The sequence below is a fragment of the Melospiza georgiana genome, chromosome 7 (genome assembly GCF_028018845.1).
Source record: "Melospiza georgiana isolate bMelGeo1 chromosome 7, bMelGeo1.pri, whole genome shotgun sequence".
In the NCBI taxonomy this organism is placed as follows: Eukaryota; Metazoa; Chordata; class Aves; order Passeriformes; family Passerellidae; genus Melospiza; species Melospiza georgiana.
Genome location: NC_080436.1, coordinates 1,976,895 through 1,994,675, shown reverse-complemented (window position 1 = coordinate 1,994,675; position 17,781 = coordinate 1,976,895). Strand labels below are relative to the sequence as shown.

The 17,781-nt window shown below is 49.5% G+C and overlaps 1 protein-coding gene across 1 annotated transcript in view; it reads right to left on the bottom strand.

Moving 5' to 3' along the window:
• IQCA1 (IQ motif containing with AAA domain 1) overlaps nucleotides 1–17,781 on the bottom strand; it is a gene marked incomplete at its 3' end in the record, with an annotated part of 149,583 nt that overhangs the window by 97,128 nt on the left and 34,674 nt on the right. The window contains exon 2 of the mRNA XM_058028032.1: nucleotides 11,373–11,559. Within this exon, the coding sequence (XP_057884015.1) occupies nucleotides 11,373–11,559 (187 nt within the window). The remainder of the gene's footprint in view (nucleotides 1–11,372; nucleotides 11,560–17,781) is intronic.

Genomic DNA, 17,781 nt, shown 5'->3' with positions numbered 1-17,781 from the left:
ACAGTTTTTAACTACAAAGTATTTTGAAAACCATTAGCAGAAGTTTCTGGGTTTGTTTTATTAAAACAAGCTTAATACTTTAAAGCTTTCCAACTTCATTCTAAAAGGCTTGAAGCAGCCTTCAAATGCTTGAAGTTACAACCCCCAACAGTGCCAGGAGTTTTATTCAGCTGTGCTAATTGAGAAGATGGTTTAATTGAAAAGGTGTCTCCCTCCAATGCCTTTTAATAGGCATTTTAATAGTCCTTCTCCCTATTAAAAGGGAGAAGGACTATTTGAAGCTCTGCACTTTTGGGATCTGGACCAATTTGTGTTTCTAAAGCTGTTCTGCCTTTCTGAAGTGGTTGCTTGGCATTGACTGCAGGGTAAGGGTGGGGTTGGTGCAAATGCTGGAGTGAAGCTGGGGGCCCTAATTCAAATGTGAGGTAAGGAAAATAATTTGATTTATTTCTGCGGTAGCAACTGCTGCAGTCCAAGGAATTGCTAAATGTCTGGTCTGGTGGCCGTGGGATTATGTGGCATGGAAGCTGTCACCTCAGGCCATCTCCATATCCAGGAGCAGTAATGCTGCTCACTTGGTAGTTTTGGTAGGAATAGGTGGAGTTCTGAGGTGAGCATGGACTGGCTGTCAGTGGCTTTTCATGGGAAAAGCAAATCAGAATATCCTGGGGGGATAAGCCAAAAGGAGCAAGAAATGAGCCATGAGGTTTTTATTCAGAGAAGGGCTCAAACAGCAGGTTTGTCATGCAAGGGTGTTAATAACACCTGTGGCAGAGAAGACACTTTTAGGTCCTGTTCTCCTTTGCCAGATGGAGACTCTTGGCAGTGAAAAGTGTTAAAAAACCCTACATCTTTGAAAATGCCTCTCTAGGAACAGAGCAAGGAAATTCCTTCTGCGCTGAGCCATGGTTGTGTTGGGAGAAAACCATTCATTCGTTGGGAGAAAACAGTGGCAATGGAAACAGGGACAGCTGACTTGCTCCTTAATCCCAGGAATGAAGGCTTCAATGGTGCAGTCTAGACCCATCCTTGCTGAACCAAGTTGCTGTTCCTAGAGCTTCTCAAAGAGGGATGAGAACAGCAAAAGGCCCTGCCTTTGTTGGATGAGCTTTGAAAGCAGACCTTGCATTGGGGGAGTGTTGGTTTATTTACCCTGACCAGAAAGCTGGACAGATGTTAGCATTGTTTGTGCATGACAGTAAATGTTGGAGCTCTGTGAGCTGATCTTATCATTGCCAGTCCTGGAGGTCAGAGTGACCCAAGGCTTGTGCTGCAGGAGGGACGTGTGGGGTGGGACAGGACAAACTCCAGCCCTGAGTGCCCCGAGTGTGGGGTGCCCTGGGTGGTGACAGGGCTGTGGGACTCCCCCCTGCAGTCAGCAAAAACACCAACAACCAAACCCTGCTACTGAATTTGCACCATTAACGTTTTAGAGGGCGTATTATACACTTCAGCTGACCTGGCTTTCTGCAGGATGCAGCTGGCCTTGCTTTTCCTAATGCTTCTGCAGCCCACCCAGCTCTTTTCCCCTTCCCTTTTTTCCTACTTCATTTACATCCCACTGCACCACCCGTATCAGTCAATTGCGGCAATTAAGCCAGGTGCGGGAGATAAACAGAACAAGCCCGGCCGAGGGGAGGAGATGGGGCCGAGCAAGGCCAGCAGGGCTGGAGCCAGGGCACGGAAGGATGTGAGGCACGCGGGTTTTCCAGCGCGGGAGGAAACGGCGTGGTGTCCTGCGTACTTTGTGTGATTTCCCACGGATAGGGCACAGCTTGTCAGTCTCGGAGGAAGCCCAGCCCTGTGGGGTGTCCCCACAGCCATCCCGCTGACTGATGAGCCCTGGGGATGCTGGGGCTGGAGCCTTTCCCGTGCAGGTTGCTCTGTGCACGCAGAAGTGACCGGTTTACAATAATCTGCCTTCTCTGAGCGAGGAATGTCAAGTGGTTCCTCCTGCTGAGCCAGCTCATATCCAGTTTCTTTTTACATTGGGAATGGCTGCTGGAGGGAGGAGGGGAGGGGGCTGCAGGACGTTTCCATGAGGCACTGCAGATAGGCCATAAGTGCTTCCATAAAGCATTAGTTTATCAGATAAGCACAGGGATGATTGCAGGCGCGGTTGCTGGGGGTCAGATGTTAAGACTATGGATATTATGGGATGATTGTGGCTTTTGCAACATGAGGGCAAAAGAAACGATGGGCCCACTGGAAAACGAAGTGCTGAAGGAGAAGGTGGATGTGAAAGTGGTAAATTTGTAGCTGGTAACCCTATGTACCTGCTGTGTTCGGGGTCACTGACACCTTGGGGACCTGCCCCCCAAGTTTCTTAGGCATGGGATGGGTACAGGCCAAGCAGAAATCTAATCTGAGTGTTATACTGCTTCACCCTGGTTAAAAACTAGAGGACACATCCCCAAAATGGGATTAAAATGGTTATCCCAGGTCCAAATGAGAGCCCTTCTGGACTAGTCTGAAGGCTGAGCTCTGCCTGGTGTTTAGAGCTCCTTTTGGGGCACTTGGCAGAGCTGCTGTGAAGCAGAGGAGCCTTTCAGCTTTAGAGACAAACGTGCTCAGGGGTAGTCAGGAGGAATAACTTCAAGGTTATGCCTCAAAAGCAAAGGAGAGCACTGCCTCTCCGTGCCTGTGAATCAGACACTGTGTGATCCCTAAGTCCCTGTTGGAATTTTTGCCTATTTGCTCAGTGCCCCTTTGCATTAAATTATGAACTGCCTCAAAATTGCTTCCACACGCTGCAGGGGGAGGACAATGTAGCATTGAATGCACTGGGCTTTTATTTACTGTGACTGGTCCACCTTGCAGGCTCTGTTCTGTCCTGAGTTGTGTCTGTGCCCAAGGATATTCCACCAGATTTAGGTTGGATTAGAGCCTCTAACTCACCTATTAGTGCAGGTAATGAGCCCAGCTTTCTTATTCAAGGCTTGAGAAAATAAAATCCTGGGAAAGAAAGCTGTTTCCTGATCTCTCTGTGCATACAGCACTGTAAGTAATGCTACAAATTGTCATAGCAACTCCCAAATAGGGGTGTTATGGGGGAAATAAGCAATGCTGTAATGGGATGAGGAAGAAGCACATCAAGTGACTGAACTCCAGAGTCCCCAGAGTGATTTCTGGCAGCTCACAGCTTGGAGGGAAGGTCAGAGCTTTAACTCCTCACTGATGTCCTTTCTCTTCCCTCCCACAGAGTAGAAACAGAGTCTAAAACATGGGCTTAAGAATTTCTTTTGCCCATAGCCTGATTGCCAGTTCAAATCTCACTTTTATTGCTCAAAATAAAGCCTGCTCTCCTTATGTAGAGTGAAGCTTAACAACACAGGGTTTTTCTCCTGCTGAAGTTACAAAGAGATGTTTAAAATCCTGCCAAATTGTGCATGCCTTGTTTTAGTGTTGTAGGGCCCTCCAAGTCTGCATGTTTGCTTGCCCCATCTCTCCCAACACTTGGAAAAGCCTGTTGGTTTGCAGTCCAGCTGAGGTGGGCCTGCTCACTGGTGCTGGGCTGGTTTTAAGGCTGAAGCATGCCCCTCTTGGAAGGGTTTGTGCTGAGCATGCAAGCTGTCCCTCAGGCCACTCCTGAGCCAGGGCAGCAATCTGCCACCAGAGGGGTCACCTTTGTGTGCCTTTTCTTCTTCCCCCCAGAGCGTCTCTGGGTTTCACTCCCTGCCAGAGGGAACACTGCCCCTGTTATTCCAGGACATGGCACAGCTTGTCTCTGGGTTTGTGCATGGGTTGAACCCTGGCTTCTTTGCTGCCTGCTTTTTCTGGGCTGCCCTCAGCAATATCTCCTGCTTTCCCATGCTAAAGCTGCAGTAGTGCAGTGTGCCTGGGTCTCCCTGGTTTATCCTGATGGATGGAAGGAGGTGGAAGGGAAAACATTAGACTCTGACTCCAGCTTTCCTCACCTCGTTTGGGAACTCCTGTGTGATTAAAGGAACTCTAAATTGTGTGTGTTAAACTGCTGCTGAAGGAACCTCTGCTGCCACTGCAAGGCCACCTTGTGTTTCTTTCTCAGCACTGGGGCTGGAGAAAGTGCCCCAGGGTTTGTGACAGCCCCAGGGATGCAGAGCAGGGCTCAGGGAGCCTGGCACAGGACACACAGGCAGCAGGGACAGAGATGCAGGGCTGGGGACAAGGAAGTGCACGCAGGGGCCACAGCTCGGGGTCCCCTGGCCACACTGGGAGCCTGACAGGTCAGGCATTGTGCTGAGCCCTGGGCAAACACGGGGGAGGGAAACCCTGCCCTGCAGCCTCGGGAAAATAAAGAAACAAGAGACAAAGGTTGGGAGGGGAAAGTGAGGCCCTGAGAGGAAAAAGGGTTTTCTATGCTGCTGCTGCTGCTGCTGCTGCTGCTGCTTTTTTTTCTTCTCTTTCTCTAAAAATCACCAGGCTTAGGGTGATGCTGGCTGATCCAGGTCAGCAGTTACCTGTTCCCTCACAGGTGTTGTGGGGTGATTACATTACAGGAGTAACCCCCCTTTTCTCTTTGCCCTATTATAGGCAAACATTCTTTGTGTTGGAGAGGTGCGGGCAGAATCACAGATCAGTGTGGCCTTACAACAAAACGTGTCTGAGCTCCAGAAGTGCTTAGACAATGCTCTCAGGCACAGGGTGGGGTTCCTGGGGTGTCCTGTGGAATCGAGCTGCAGGCCCAGCAGTTGGATCAATGGCTCTGGTGGGTCCCTTCCAACTCAGCACTGATCCTGTGAACCAAATTGCCTGAAATGTTGTCGGAATTAATTGCTGATTTCAAAGCCCTTAGCCTGCAGTCTGGAGCAGTTCAGGCTCATGAGCCTGTTTAAGCCTGCCTTGCTTCTAAAATAAGATTAGTCTCACAATTATGCCAAACTTCTCAGCTGGTGGTGAATGTGACTCTGCCAGATGACTTTTTAAGCAGGCTTGCTCCAGCCACGATGTTTTACAGAGTTGGAAGCATTTGGGGGAAAATAAAGGCTAAACCTCAGTAGGCTTTGGTTGTGACAAGAGAAGAAAACACACAGCCCGCTGGCATTGTTAACGTGAACAGCTCTGTGCTTCTGTCATCTCCAATTTCAGTCCCGGCTACTATGACAGAAAGTGAAGGGGGAATAAAAGATTTGTGTGGCAGAAATGTAATGGGAAACCACAGGGAAGGCAAGGAAGCAGCTCCATGGAGCAGCAGCAGCAGCAGCAACACACCTCAGCAGGTCTCAAGCACCTGCTCCAGCCTAACTCACAAGGCTGGCAGGAAAAAGAACTCTTTTCTTTCAGGGTTTTTTTAAAAAAACAATGTCTTCCTAAATGACAAAGCAATTAAGGTGTGGGAAGAGCTATTTTGAGCTGTCCAATGCTCCAGAGGCTGCCCTCCTGTCCCTCAGCTCCTGCCTGGGCTGTGCCCTGGGCTGATCCCACAGTGCGAGCAGCAGGAAAGGGGGAATTCTGCCCCTCTGCCCTGCTCAGTGACACCCCACCTGAAGAGCTGCCCCAGCACAGGAAGGACCTGGAGCTGCTGCAGACAGTCCAGAGGAGGCACCAGCATGAGCAGAGGGATGGGACAGCTCCATGGGGAAAGGCTGGGAGAGCTGGGAATGCTGCAGAAGAGAAGCTTTGGGGTCCTAACCTAACTGTGGCCTGCCGGTACCTGAAGGGGACCGGCAAGAAAGATGGACAGAGACTATTGACAAGGGTCTGGAGTGCCAGGACAAGGGGGAAGGCCTTTCCACTGCCAGAGGGCAGGGATAGATGGGATACTGGGAAGAAGTTTGTCCCTGTGAGGGTGGGCAGGGCCTGGCACAGGGTGCCCAGAGCAGCTGGGGCTGCCCCTGGATCCCTGAAGTGTCCAAGGCCAGGCTGGATGGGGCTTGGAGCAGCCTGGGACAGTGGAAGGTGTCCCTGCCATGGCAGGAGGTGAGCTTTAAGGTCCCTTCAGCCCCAAACTATTCTGTGTTACATGAACAGCAGCCTCCTGTCCTTTGCAAGCAGAATTTCTCCTTCCAAGCAGTATTTGCCTCTAACACACTTCACTGCTTCTGACAACACAGTTTATTTCAGCTTTAACCATCCTGTATCATCTTCTTTTTACCCCTCTCTTCCTTAGGCCAGGAAGGAGCAGTTACCCATCCAGCTGCCTACAATTCATCCATAAAGGGCTGGGTGCTGCCCTATCCCTGCCAGGAGCAGGAGGCTTTAGGCTCAAAGCTGACACCATCTACTCAGTTTCTTGGAAAACTGCAGCCTTTTCTTTCCCCGTTTTCCAGCACAAGTGCTGCTGGGATATTTCCACTGACAATGCTTTTTCCCAGAGGAGACACTGAAGGAGTAATACACAAGATCTTTCCCTACCTGCTCATTAAGGATGAAGGGAGGCACAGGAGGGAGTTGTAGCTTTGAGTCTTAGCTGTGATCAATTTGATCCTGTCTCTGATTTCCTGCTTTAACATAAGCAAGATGATGTGCTAATGCTCACCAGGGGTGGAAAGAGGGGCAAAGATGAATCTGTGACTGCCTGGGAGATGTATGAGAGAGAACATGCAAGGAATGCCCAGGAGGAAGCTAATAATTGTGGCGTTTGGTTGGAATTTGAAGAATATGGCCTGGGGCCAGACGCTGAATGAGGGGATAAAAAGAAATATTCAACAACGGGCCAATGGCTGCATGAGGCTGGGGCCCCGTGGGAAGGGAATAGGATGTGATCACAGCATCAGAAACTGCATCGTAATGCAGCCACAGAACGTGAGGGGGGACAGCAGGGGGGATTAGAAGTTGCACTGACATTTTTTCACATTCGGGTGTTGCAACCTTAATTTTCTTCAGCTGAGCCTCGGGGATGTGATGTAAAACAGAGAGCTCTGCTTTGGCTGTTTCTGTTGGAAGGGAGATGCTCAGGATCTTGTCTTAGATCAATATTTAACCAGTGAATTAATATAAATTCTATTTGTGACACGAGATTAAATTTTAAAGCGCTCTGATTGTTTAAAGCTCCTTGGTGGCAGTGGCAAATGTCTTGTAGCTGATTAAAACCTGGCAGGAGTGGTAGCAGTGCCAAGGCTTGGCTTTGAACGTGTCTGGGCTAGGGCTGTCAGGGGCAAGGTAAGAAATCACTGGTCAGGATCCCAGGGGTCAAGGAGAGGGTAAACAAATCCATAAAAGAGGAGGAAACAGCAGGAAAACATAAATGCAGCAGCATCTCTGAGAATCTCCAGTGTCTGGAACAGAAGGTACATCTACATGCAAATGCTGGGGCTGAGTGCTTTGGGAAGTGAGACACCCCAGCACTTTTTAATCACCCTGCCCTTGATGGCTCTGTTCCCTCCCGAGGCTGAGACTGCCCCTGGAAAATCCCAGGCATGTCTGGGCATGCTGACTGCTCCCCTGGCTGCCTGCTGCACTTAGTGACCCTCAGAGAGCACTGCTGACTCTGAGCCCCCTCCCTGCCCTGACACAGCTTCCTGAGGCAGGGCAATTAAACCTGCTGCTTCAGCCCACACCTCTGAGAATCACAGCTCCTGGAGGATGGTGAACGTGCCTCAGAACCTCAGAACAAGGAAAGCGGTGTAGCATTTCTATTTCTGAAGAACCAAAGCTCTTTCTCATAACCCCCTTGCATTATTGTCTCTTTGTCTCACTGCCTTCAGGTAAGGCAGGCTGTTGGAAGTCATTTTTGTCACATGGCATTTAAAACACCTTGGACATGGCCTCAAGTTGCACCAGGGAAGGTTTGTAAAAGAACAGAATCCCAGAATGGTTTGGGTTGGAAGGGAGCTCAAAGATCATCCCATCCCACCCCCTGCCATGGCAGGGACACCTCCCACTGTCCCAGGCTGCTCCAAGCCCTGTCCAGTCTGGCCTTGGGCACTGCCAGGGATCCAGGGGCAGCCACAGCTGCTCTGGGCACCTGTGCCAGGGCCTGCCCATCCTCCCAGGGGAGAATTTCTCCTCAATATCCCATCTTTACCTGCCCTCCTGCTTAAGCCATTCCTCCTTGTCCTATTATTTTATACCTGTGTGAAAAGTCCCTCTCCAGCCTTCTTATCAACCCCAGTGGGAATGAGCTACTGAGAGGATACAGGATAGACTGGATATGAACAAAAATCTCTTCATGGAAAGAAGAAGGTGGTGGAGTCCCCATCCCTGGATGGATTTAGAAGCCATTTGGATGTGACTGCTGGGGACTTGGGTTAGTGGTGGCCTTGGCAGTGCTGGGTTAAGGCTTGGACTGGATGATCTCAGAGGGCTTTTCCAACCTGAACAACTCTGATTTATGGTACACGGCCAGCCTAACCTCACTGCAACCAACCACCTTAACAGTAGCCTCGGTAACTTATTTGAGATCCAACCCTGGCTCGTGTTTGGGAAGGGCTGGATTAGCCCAGCTGTGAATCCTGTGCTGTCCACAGCTACAGTGTCATTATAGCAACCTGAGCCAAGGGGCTTCAACACCAAACTGGAGTGAGTCCCTGAGCAGCACCTTGCTCAGAAACAGGAGTGGATGTGTGCTCTTGTCATGGGGCATGGGCAGATGATCCTGTTTATATGGATTTGCTGTTCAGTGCTGGCAATGCCATAGGAAATGCTAAAATCCCTGTCTCTGTTAAAATTAAACTGAGGCAAACCAGTTGAAGCACAAGTATTTTTCCAGCTATGCTCAGTTTGACTCCTTTGGTGTTAATCTGGCTCAAATGACAGCAGCCATGATCCAGAGACTGGGTAGGAATGACAGATTCTGAGATAACTCTGAAGAAGAGGTCAAACACTGCTTTTGTGGGGTTTTTTTCTTTCTTCCTTTATCTCTTTTTTCTTTCTTTTTTTTTTTTTTTCCTTTTAAAGAGAACAATTCAGACAACTCTCCACTACCCTGTGAACTTCACTTAACTGATTCCATGAGAGTGTTAGGCAGGATTTATACAAGCCCTGCACTGGATCCACCAGGGATCTAACCAAGCTTTCCTCCAACTGCAGGCTGAGATGGGTCTGTCCTTGGACACAGCTCCCAGACCTTGGGGATGTTGTTCTTCATTCCTCTCACCTTTCTCTCCTGAACCAAGGAGCTGCCTGGCTGGAAAGCAGTGGAGTTTTCACTGGTGTCTGGCTCTGCCAATGAGTGGAGGCAAGAGTGGAGTAAAGAAGGCTGGAGAAAACAATCTCAGGGGAAACCTTATTGCTCTCTGCAGCTGCCTGAAAGAGAGTTGTGGTCAGCTGGGGCTCAGCCTCTTTTCCCAGGCAACAAGCACTAGGATAAGAGGAAATGGCCTCAAGTTAAGTCAAGAAGGTTCAGATTGGTTATAAGGAAAACGTTTTTCACTGAAAAGAGTAGTTAAGCATTGGAACAGGCTGCCCAGGGGAACAGTGGAGTCACCATCCCTGGAAGCAGATGTAGCATTTAATGATGTGTTTTGGTTGAAGGTTGGACTTGGTGATTTTGCAATCTTGTCCATCCTCAGTAGCTCTATGAAACCCAAGGCGCTGGTGACAAGGAGAGCTGCTCCGGTTCTCAATTTGGAAGGATGGTTTAGAATCTGAGGGCGTTTTCCCTGGCAAAAAGCTGTGAGTTTGGAAATGGGATACTGGGCAAAAGAAGCAGTGGGCTTTGAGGTTGGTACCACTGATGCCAGAGAAGGGAGACCATGGGAAAGATGCCAGGAAAGGCTTTGCTCACAACCTGCAGTTTGGATATGGTCAGGTCTGGGTGTGAAGGAGAGGAGCAGAAGGAGGCAGCAAAACCACCTCAAGGTGTTTTCTATTTTGTTTTTACTAATGCACTATTATTCAGTGAACTTGAATAAGCCATACCCAGCTTGGAACTGGGAAAAAGAGCCTCCACAAACTGAGCTGTGCTGCTGGAGCTGGGAGCAGCAAACAACACAACAGTGAGGGATAATATTATGGAAGATGCTCACAGTTTAGCTCCCAGCACTGCAGCACAATAACAATAATAATAACAATAATAATACTTGCTGGGTTTGGAGTGATGTTTCTGGGGCAATGAGCACAGCTCTTTGCAGGCACTTTGCTCCAGTGCTGTCATTGTCTATTTTTTGCAGACAAACTCATAAAGCTTTGCACTGTGCTAAAATTACTGGAGGGCAACAAGACACGATGTGGGCTGTAAGAGAGAGGAACCTTTCACAAAAAGGGTCCGAGTAAATAACATTAACATTTGCCTGGTTTTCCTGTGAGGACGCGGTGGCTTTGTGGGGTGCACCTGCCTCCCCTCGGGCTGTGTTTCACCCCTCTTGAGGCGATTTTCACACACAGTAAAGAGAGAGGAACCTTTTGCACTAAGGTCTGAGTGAATAACCCAGACTAATGTTAACAACTCAGAATAATGTTAACATTTAAGAGGTTTTCCTGTGGCTTTATGGGTGCACCGGCCTGCCTCCTCCCGGGCTGTGTCTCCTCACCCCTCTGAGGCGATTTTTGCAAACACTGGGCTGTAAGAGAGAGGAACTTTTTGAGCAAAGGGTCTGAGTGAATAATTTTAGCATTTGCCCGGTTTTCCTGTGAGGATGCAGTCACTTTATGGGGTGCACCTGCCTCCCCCTGGGCTGTGTTTCACCCCTCTGAGGCGATTTTCACGAACAGTAAAGAGACAAGAACCTTTTGCACAAAGTCTGAGTGAATAATGTTAACATTTGCCTGGTTTTCCTGAGAGGACGGACGCGGACACTTTGTGGGTGCATCCGCCTCCCCCCAGACTGTATCTCACCCCTCTGAGGCGATTTTTGCAAACAGTGGGCTGTAAGAGACAGGAACTTTTTGAGCAAAGGGTCTGAGGGAATAACTTTAGCATTTGCCTGGCTTTCCTGTGAGGATGCAGCGACTTTGTGGGTGCATCTGCCCGCCTCACCCCAGACCGTGTTTCACCCCTCTGCAGCGATTTTCACGAACAGTAAAGAGAGAGACCCCTTTTGCACTAAGGTCTGACTGAATAATGTTAATATTTAAGTGGTTTTCCTGCGAGGACGCAGTGGCTTTGTGGGGGGCACTCGCCTCCCCCTGGGCTGTGTCTCACCCCTCTGAGGAGATTTTCACTAACAGTGGGCTGTAAGAGAGAGGCCCTTTTTGAGCAAAGGGTCTGAGGGAATAATATTAACATTTGCCTGGTTTTCCTGAGAGGACGCGGTGACTTTGTGCGTGCGCCTGCCCACCTCCCTCCGGGCCTTGTCCCAGCCCTCTGAGGGCATTTTCGCAAACAGTGAGCTGTAAGAGAGTTCAGGAACCTTTTGCACAAAGGGTCCGAGTGAATAACATTAACATTTGCCCGGTTTTCCTGTGAGGACGCTGTGGCTTTGTGAGTGCACCCACCCGCCTCCCCCGGGCTGTATCCCAGCCCTCTGAGGGGATTCTCGCCCTCAGCCCCTCTGCAGCCCCGGGCTACTCACTTCTGGGACATGCTGAGCGCCGAGAGCCGCCCCGGCACCGAGGCGGGGCCCGGGTCGAGGGGAACCGAGCCCGAATCCCGCTGGGCCGGCACCGGCACGTCCCTGGAGCCCCGGGGTACCGAGCCTGAGTTCGCTGGGCCGACACCGGCACGGGCTTGGCCCGAGCCGCCCGCGGCCGCGGCGTTGCCTTGGACACAGCCCGGGGGGGCCGAGCCGTGCCCGCGGCTTCTCCTCCCAGCCAAGGGAGCTCCAGGCTTTCCCCCTTCTTTTTTAAACTTTTTTTTTTTTTTTTTTTTTTTGCCCGCAGAATCACGGGGTGGTTTGGGTCGGAAAGGAGCTCAAAGCCCATCCAGTGCCACCCCTGCCATGGCAGGGACACCTTCCACTGTCCCAGGCTGCTCCAAGCCCCATCCAGCCTGGCTTGGGCACTGCCAGGGATCCAGGGGCAGCCACAGCTGCTCTGGGCACCTGTGCCAGCGTCTCAGCACCCTCAAAGTCAACAATTTCTTCTCTTAATCTGATCTAAATCTCTCATTTTTTACTTTAAAACCATCCCTCGTTGCAATCAGCATCACGCTGCCTGCTCCCTCAGTTTTGGTTTTTGCCCCAAGAGTTTCATTCCCAGCCCCCCATTACTTTCACCTCCCCATTAATTTCCTTCACTTCCCTTTCTTTGCCTCACTTTATTTTCCTTTTTTCTCCCTTTCTTATATCTTCCTTCCCCCTCTCCCTTTCACCCTTTCCTTTCTTTTCCTTCCCTCCCTCCATGTATTTTTCCTTTACCCCTCTTTCCTATATTCTATATTTCCTTCTCTCCCCTTTCCTCTATGTTCCTCCCCCTTTCCTGTACTTTCCCCCCCTTTTCTTCCCCTTTCCTATATTTTTCTCTTTCCTCCTTATTTTTTTTTTTTTACTTTACCCCCTCCCTGTTATTTCCTTCTCCCACCAAGGGCTTGTCCCTGTTGCATTCACATTTTTCCTCTTTCTTCTTCTTATTTCTTTCCCTATTGAGGCAACTTTCTAGAGGTCTTCCATTCCCTTAACACTTACAAAACTTAAAAAGTTTAGAGGACAGGATTACAGCACAAATTTTGGGGGGGAAATGCACTCATCCGCAGAGCCAGTGAGAAGGAAAAAAGCAAGAAGTTTGGGACAATAAGTAAAGTTTTGCCAGTGATCATATTTTTAAACACAAATTTCTGTATGCCTGCATTCCTTTTCTTCCCCCCCCCCTTTTTTTTTCTCCCATTGAAGCCCCAGTTCACATAATTAGGTGAGACTCTTGGCTATCAAGTGTTTGAAAAAAAGTTTCTAGCCCTCCCTGGTTTTGGAGGAAAAGCTTGAAAACATGTATCTTGAAGACCATAATAAAAGCATCTAAGAATATTGTTTTTCAAGCCATATGATGACTATGCCCACCACATCATTTCTTTAAGTGCATGGGATCAGTGGGGGGTTTTTAGGAGAACTTGTTGCATTTTCTTCGTGCTGAGGTTAGAAAATGCTGTAAAATCAGCTTGTAACTTTCAATGTTAATATCAAAGGGGTTCTTCACGCTGAAATTAACATGGGAAATTTGTCTGCTTCCTTCCAATGCCTGATCCTCATCCACGTGCATGTCAGGAGGGTCTCAAGAGCAGTAAGTAACTTGTATTTTGTTCCTTTTTAAATAAAATATTCCAGTCTTTGCAGCCCAAATAGGAACCTTGCATATTTATTTCCATTGGTGCTGGCATCTGTACGCCACTTCTGATGCCAAACTGTGCTTTTTTCAGCCAAAAGTTTTACCTGCAGAGTCCCAGCAGTGCTGTCTCCATCAGCGTGTGTGGCTTCAAGGACTGATCGACCTATTGCATGTGTTTGCAATAAAGAAGTGGGAAGATTTCTGAAGCAGTTGAAGTGAGAGCGCCAAGATGGCTTGATATGATGTGGATGTTAATTATTAATCTGGATTTATTGCCCTCTGTTAGCACCTCGGTGTCACAGTGCACAAGATTGTCGTTGTATAAATGATGAAATAATATTTATTGCTCACTTTCCCCACCTGCCTTCTCCACCCTGACCCCCTAAAAAAAAGTTGGAGGAAAGCAAATGTCTTCCTTTTAAAAATGGGAAATTAAGCTACAAAGAAGTGATGCACATGAGAGCGTGCAGGGAGGCTGAGGGGATTTTCATTTTCATCAGTTCCTAGAGAACTTGGGAAAAAAAATGAGTTCTGTTGCTGGGAAAAGTCATGAAGAAAAATTAATTATGAAATGAGGAGAGTTGGTTTTTATTTTTTCTTCCATGGGAAAGGAGCCTGTTTTTGAGCTGAAATGGGAGCTGTGGATGACTAAGAGTAAGTAATTGGTTTCACCTAAGAAAAAAGACATTTATAAAAGGGGAAAGCAGGGAGTGGGAGATGTTCTGGTTTCCAACAGGGTTCCAGTTGAGTCCTTGAGCTTTTCAGTAATTTACAGTGAAAGGACACAGGTCTGCCTGGGCTATGATGTCCCCAGAGCTCAGCCTGGAGCAAAGGAGGCTCAGGGGGCCCTTGTGGCTCTGCACAGCTCCTGACAGGAGGGGACAGCCAGGGTGGACAGAGACAGGAGCAGAGGGAACGGCCTCAGGCTGGGCCAGGGTGGGCACAGCAGGAATTTCTGCATGGAAAGGATGCTCAGGCCTTGGAAGGGGCTGCCCAGGCAGCAATGGGGTCCCCATCCCTGGAGGTGTCCAAGGGTCTCCTGGACATGGCACTCAGTGCTTGGGGTTAGGTGACAAGGTGGGGATTGGTCACAGGTTGGACTTGATGATCTTGGAGGTGTTTTCCAACCAAAATGATTCTGTGCTCACTGCAGCTGAGGTCCAGCAGACCGCTCGTGGTCAGCGAACACCATGAAGCATCTCCCTCTTTCCATTCTGGAATCACACGCCTCCAATAATCCCTGCAGGCTCCAAACAGTCTGAGATGTTGAGGTAAGACCAGAGATTAAAGGGATTTGTAGCTGTTATCCCACTCATTGTACATTTTTTGTACAGCATCACTGGGCACTTCCTCGTGCAGCTCGTGTTGCATTAAAAACTCCAAGTGTGTTATTTGATCTATCCAGCAGGAACAGGGGATGGGTTTTGTACAGCCTGTGCCTTTTGGCATCTCTAATTCCTCAGGCTCTTGCAAACACAGGCTTAAAAGTCCTGCTGCCTTGGAAACTAGGTGCCATCATTTCTGAAAAAAAAAATCTTTTATTACGAGCTTAAGAGGTGACTGTGAGCTTACAAAGGGGGTAAAACATAAAACTGGAGGGTCTTGTTCCTCTCAACGTGGGTCCCTGGCAAAGAGCTTAGTGCACCTGTCTGTTGTTGAGGAGGGCTTAGGGAAAGCAAGCAACCTAATGGGAATCATGTTCTGCCTTTGCATTTCAAAGCACTTCCAGAGGTCTGGGCTGTCCCTCAGGGTGCAGGGTGGAAGGTGGAGTGGGTTTTCCCTGAGTGTTGCTGGCCCAGAGAAGTGCAAAGGGAGAAGCTGTGGGTCAGGGCTTCCTCCTTCATCCACGGTGGGCTGAGGGCTTTGGGCCACCACTTGGGAGTCCAGCATTCTGTTTGCTGTGTGTCACAGGGTGTGACACGGGTGTGACAGCCTGGGATGCAGTGTGCCATGTGCTCTGTGGGGCCGGGCACTCCCAGCTGTGTGGAACTTAACAGAGCGCTGCATCCTGCACCTGGAATGGGGCAGCCCTGGAGGCAGGGACACACTGGGGAGTGAGAGGGCAGCAGGGATCTGGCAGTGCTGGTCCGTGGCCAGCTGGATCTGAGCCAGCAGTGCCTGGAGCCAGGAGGGACATCCCTGTCCTGGGGGATCACCCCAGCAGTGCCAGCCAGGCCAGGGAGGGCATTGTCCTGTCTGCTCTGGGCTGGGGCAGCTTTAGATAAGATCTAAAGCTGTTAGAGGGTGCTCAAAGGAGACACAGAAGATAGGGAAGGAGCAGCTTGAGGGCACTTGGATTGTTCAGCCTGGAGGAGAGAGAGGTCAGACCTCACTGGGGTCTGCAGCTTCCTCTGAAGGGGCTCTTGGGCACAGGGTGGGATTTTTGGGGTGTCCAGGGCCAGGAGTTGGACCTGATGATCCTTGTGGGTTCTCCTCATCCTGAAGGATGGCAGTTACAGCAGGACAACTGTCCCCAAATGGGGACCTGGTTACAGCTGAGTTGCACAGCAAACCTGTGAGTCTGGAAAGTGAGAAGTAGGACCTTGTGATGGGCAAGCCTGGGAGCTGTTGCTCAGGGCTTCACAGAATCCCAGAAAGGTCTGGGTTGGAAGGGAGCTCAAAGATCATCCCATCCCATCCCATCCCATCCCATCCCATCCCATCCCATCCCATCCCATCCCATCCCATCCCATCCCATCCCCTGCCATGTGTAGGGGCACCTTCCACTGTCCCAGGCTGCTCCAATCCCTGTCCAGCCTGGCCTTGGACACTGCCAGGGATCCAGGGGCAGCCACAGCTGCTCTGGGCACCCTGTGCCAGGGCCTGCCCACCCTCACAGGAACAATTCCTTCCCATTATCCCACCTAATCCTGCCCTCTTTCAGTTTAAAACCATTCCCCCATGCACTGGCGCTCCAGGCCCTTGTCCAAAGTCCCTTTTTAGATCTCTTGGAGCTTCTTTAGGGCTCTGAGATCTCCCTGGAGCTTCCTCTTCTCCAGGTGAACACCCCCAGCTCACCCAGCCCACTGTTGCAGGAGGGCTGCTCCCTCCCTCTGACCTTGATTCCTTGCAGGTGGGTGTTTGGTTTTCCTTTAGGCTTGGATGGAAGTGTTTAAAGGAGCTCTGGGTGGCCCTTTGCAAACCTTGGGGACTTGGGTCACCCTTGAAGCCTCAAGTGCTGGCTTCCAGCTCATGGTGACACCCAGGAGGGGTGGCTCTGCCAGCTGGGCTGCACTCACCACTTCATTTAGCCTTGTGATTGGGTTGTTTTCCCAGTTAACACTGACTCCTGGATCTCCAGGAGGTTTGCTTCTTATTTCCAGGCTATTTTTCCCAGTTAACACTGACTCCTGGATCTCCAGGTGGTTTGCTTCTTATTTCCAAGGTATTTTTCCCAGTTAACATGGACTCCTGGATCTCCAGCAGGTTTGCTGCTTACTTCCAGGCTATTTTTCCCAGCCAACATTGACTCCTGGATCTCCAGCAGGTTTGCTGCTTACTTCTAGGCTATTTTTCCCAGTTAACACTGACTCCTGGATCTCCAGGAGGTTTGCTGCTTACTTCCAGGCTATTTTTCCCAGCCAGCATTGACTCCTGGATCTCCAGCAGGTTTGCTGCTTACTTCTAGGCTATTTTTCCCAGTTAACACTGACTCCTGGATCTCCAGGAGGTTTGCTGCTTACTTCCAGGCTATTTTTCCCAGCCTGCATTGACTCCTGGATCTCCAGCAGGTTTGCTGCTTACTTCCAGGCTATTTTTTCCCAGCCAACGCTGACTCCTGGATCTCCAGGAGGTTTGCTGCTTACTTCCAGGCTATTTTTCCCAGCCTGCATTGACTCCTGGATCTCCAGCAGGTTTGCTGCTTACTTCCAGGCTATTTTTCCCAGCCTGCATTGACTCCTGGATCTCCAGCAGGTTTGCTGCTTACTTCCAGGCTAAGTGAAGGGGATTTGTCAGCACTCAGGTCTGTTAGACTTTGATATCACAGTGTGTTCATCAGGCCCGAGCGTGGTACATGGAGGAGGGGGATTGCAGCAGAATTAGAAGGTATAAAGTTCAAATCTAATTTGAAGAATTTTCCCTCTATCACTTAAATGTGGGAAATGTTCCTGTGGCTTCAGGGATAAAATGTCACACTTCATAAGGAGCATGCGTTTTAAATCTCAGCCAGATATTAAGTGCCGTGTGCTGCACTCCACTTCTCTCTTTGTTAAAAAGCAAAAGCCCAAATCATCTCCCCTGAAAGAGTGTTGTTTGATAAAATTAAAGCTTTCCAAAGAAGCTGGTTCAAACAGTGCCAGCTCTGTATCATTATGACACGACAGGGAGTGGATTGATTTTATTCTGTCTTGACAACAGTTCGTCAGCGCTCAGCTATTTAATTATATAGGATGCTGTTCCTAAAGATGCCTACAGCATCAAGAGAGCAGTCAATACAGACTGGCAACACACACCAGATGTTTTTTGGGTGAGAAAGAAACAGAAAAAGGGACCAGACTCGGGCTTCTGGCAATTATCCAAGTAATTTGTAAGCAGACGTTTTAGGACATTGGTTGGCTTGAATGTTTGGCTTCGGCTCAGGAGTTTTTAATAAATTCACACAAACCCTCTGTCAAGCTTTAGTCACTTATAGGGGCAAAGTTCACTTCTATATCATCCTGCAACCCAAATATTGGAAATAAGTAGCATTTCTTGTGAAGATATGTTCAGTATGGCATGTGGAAT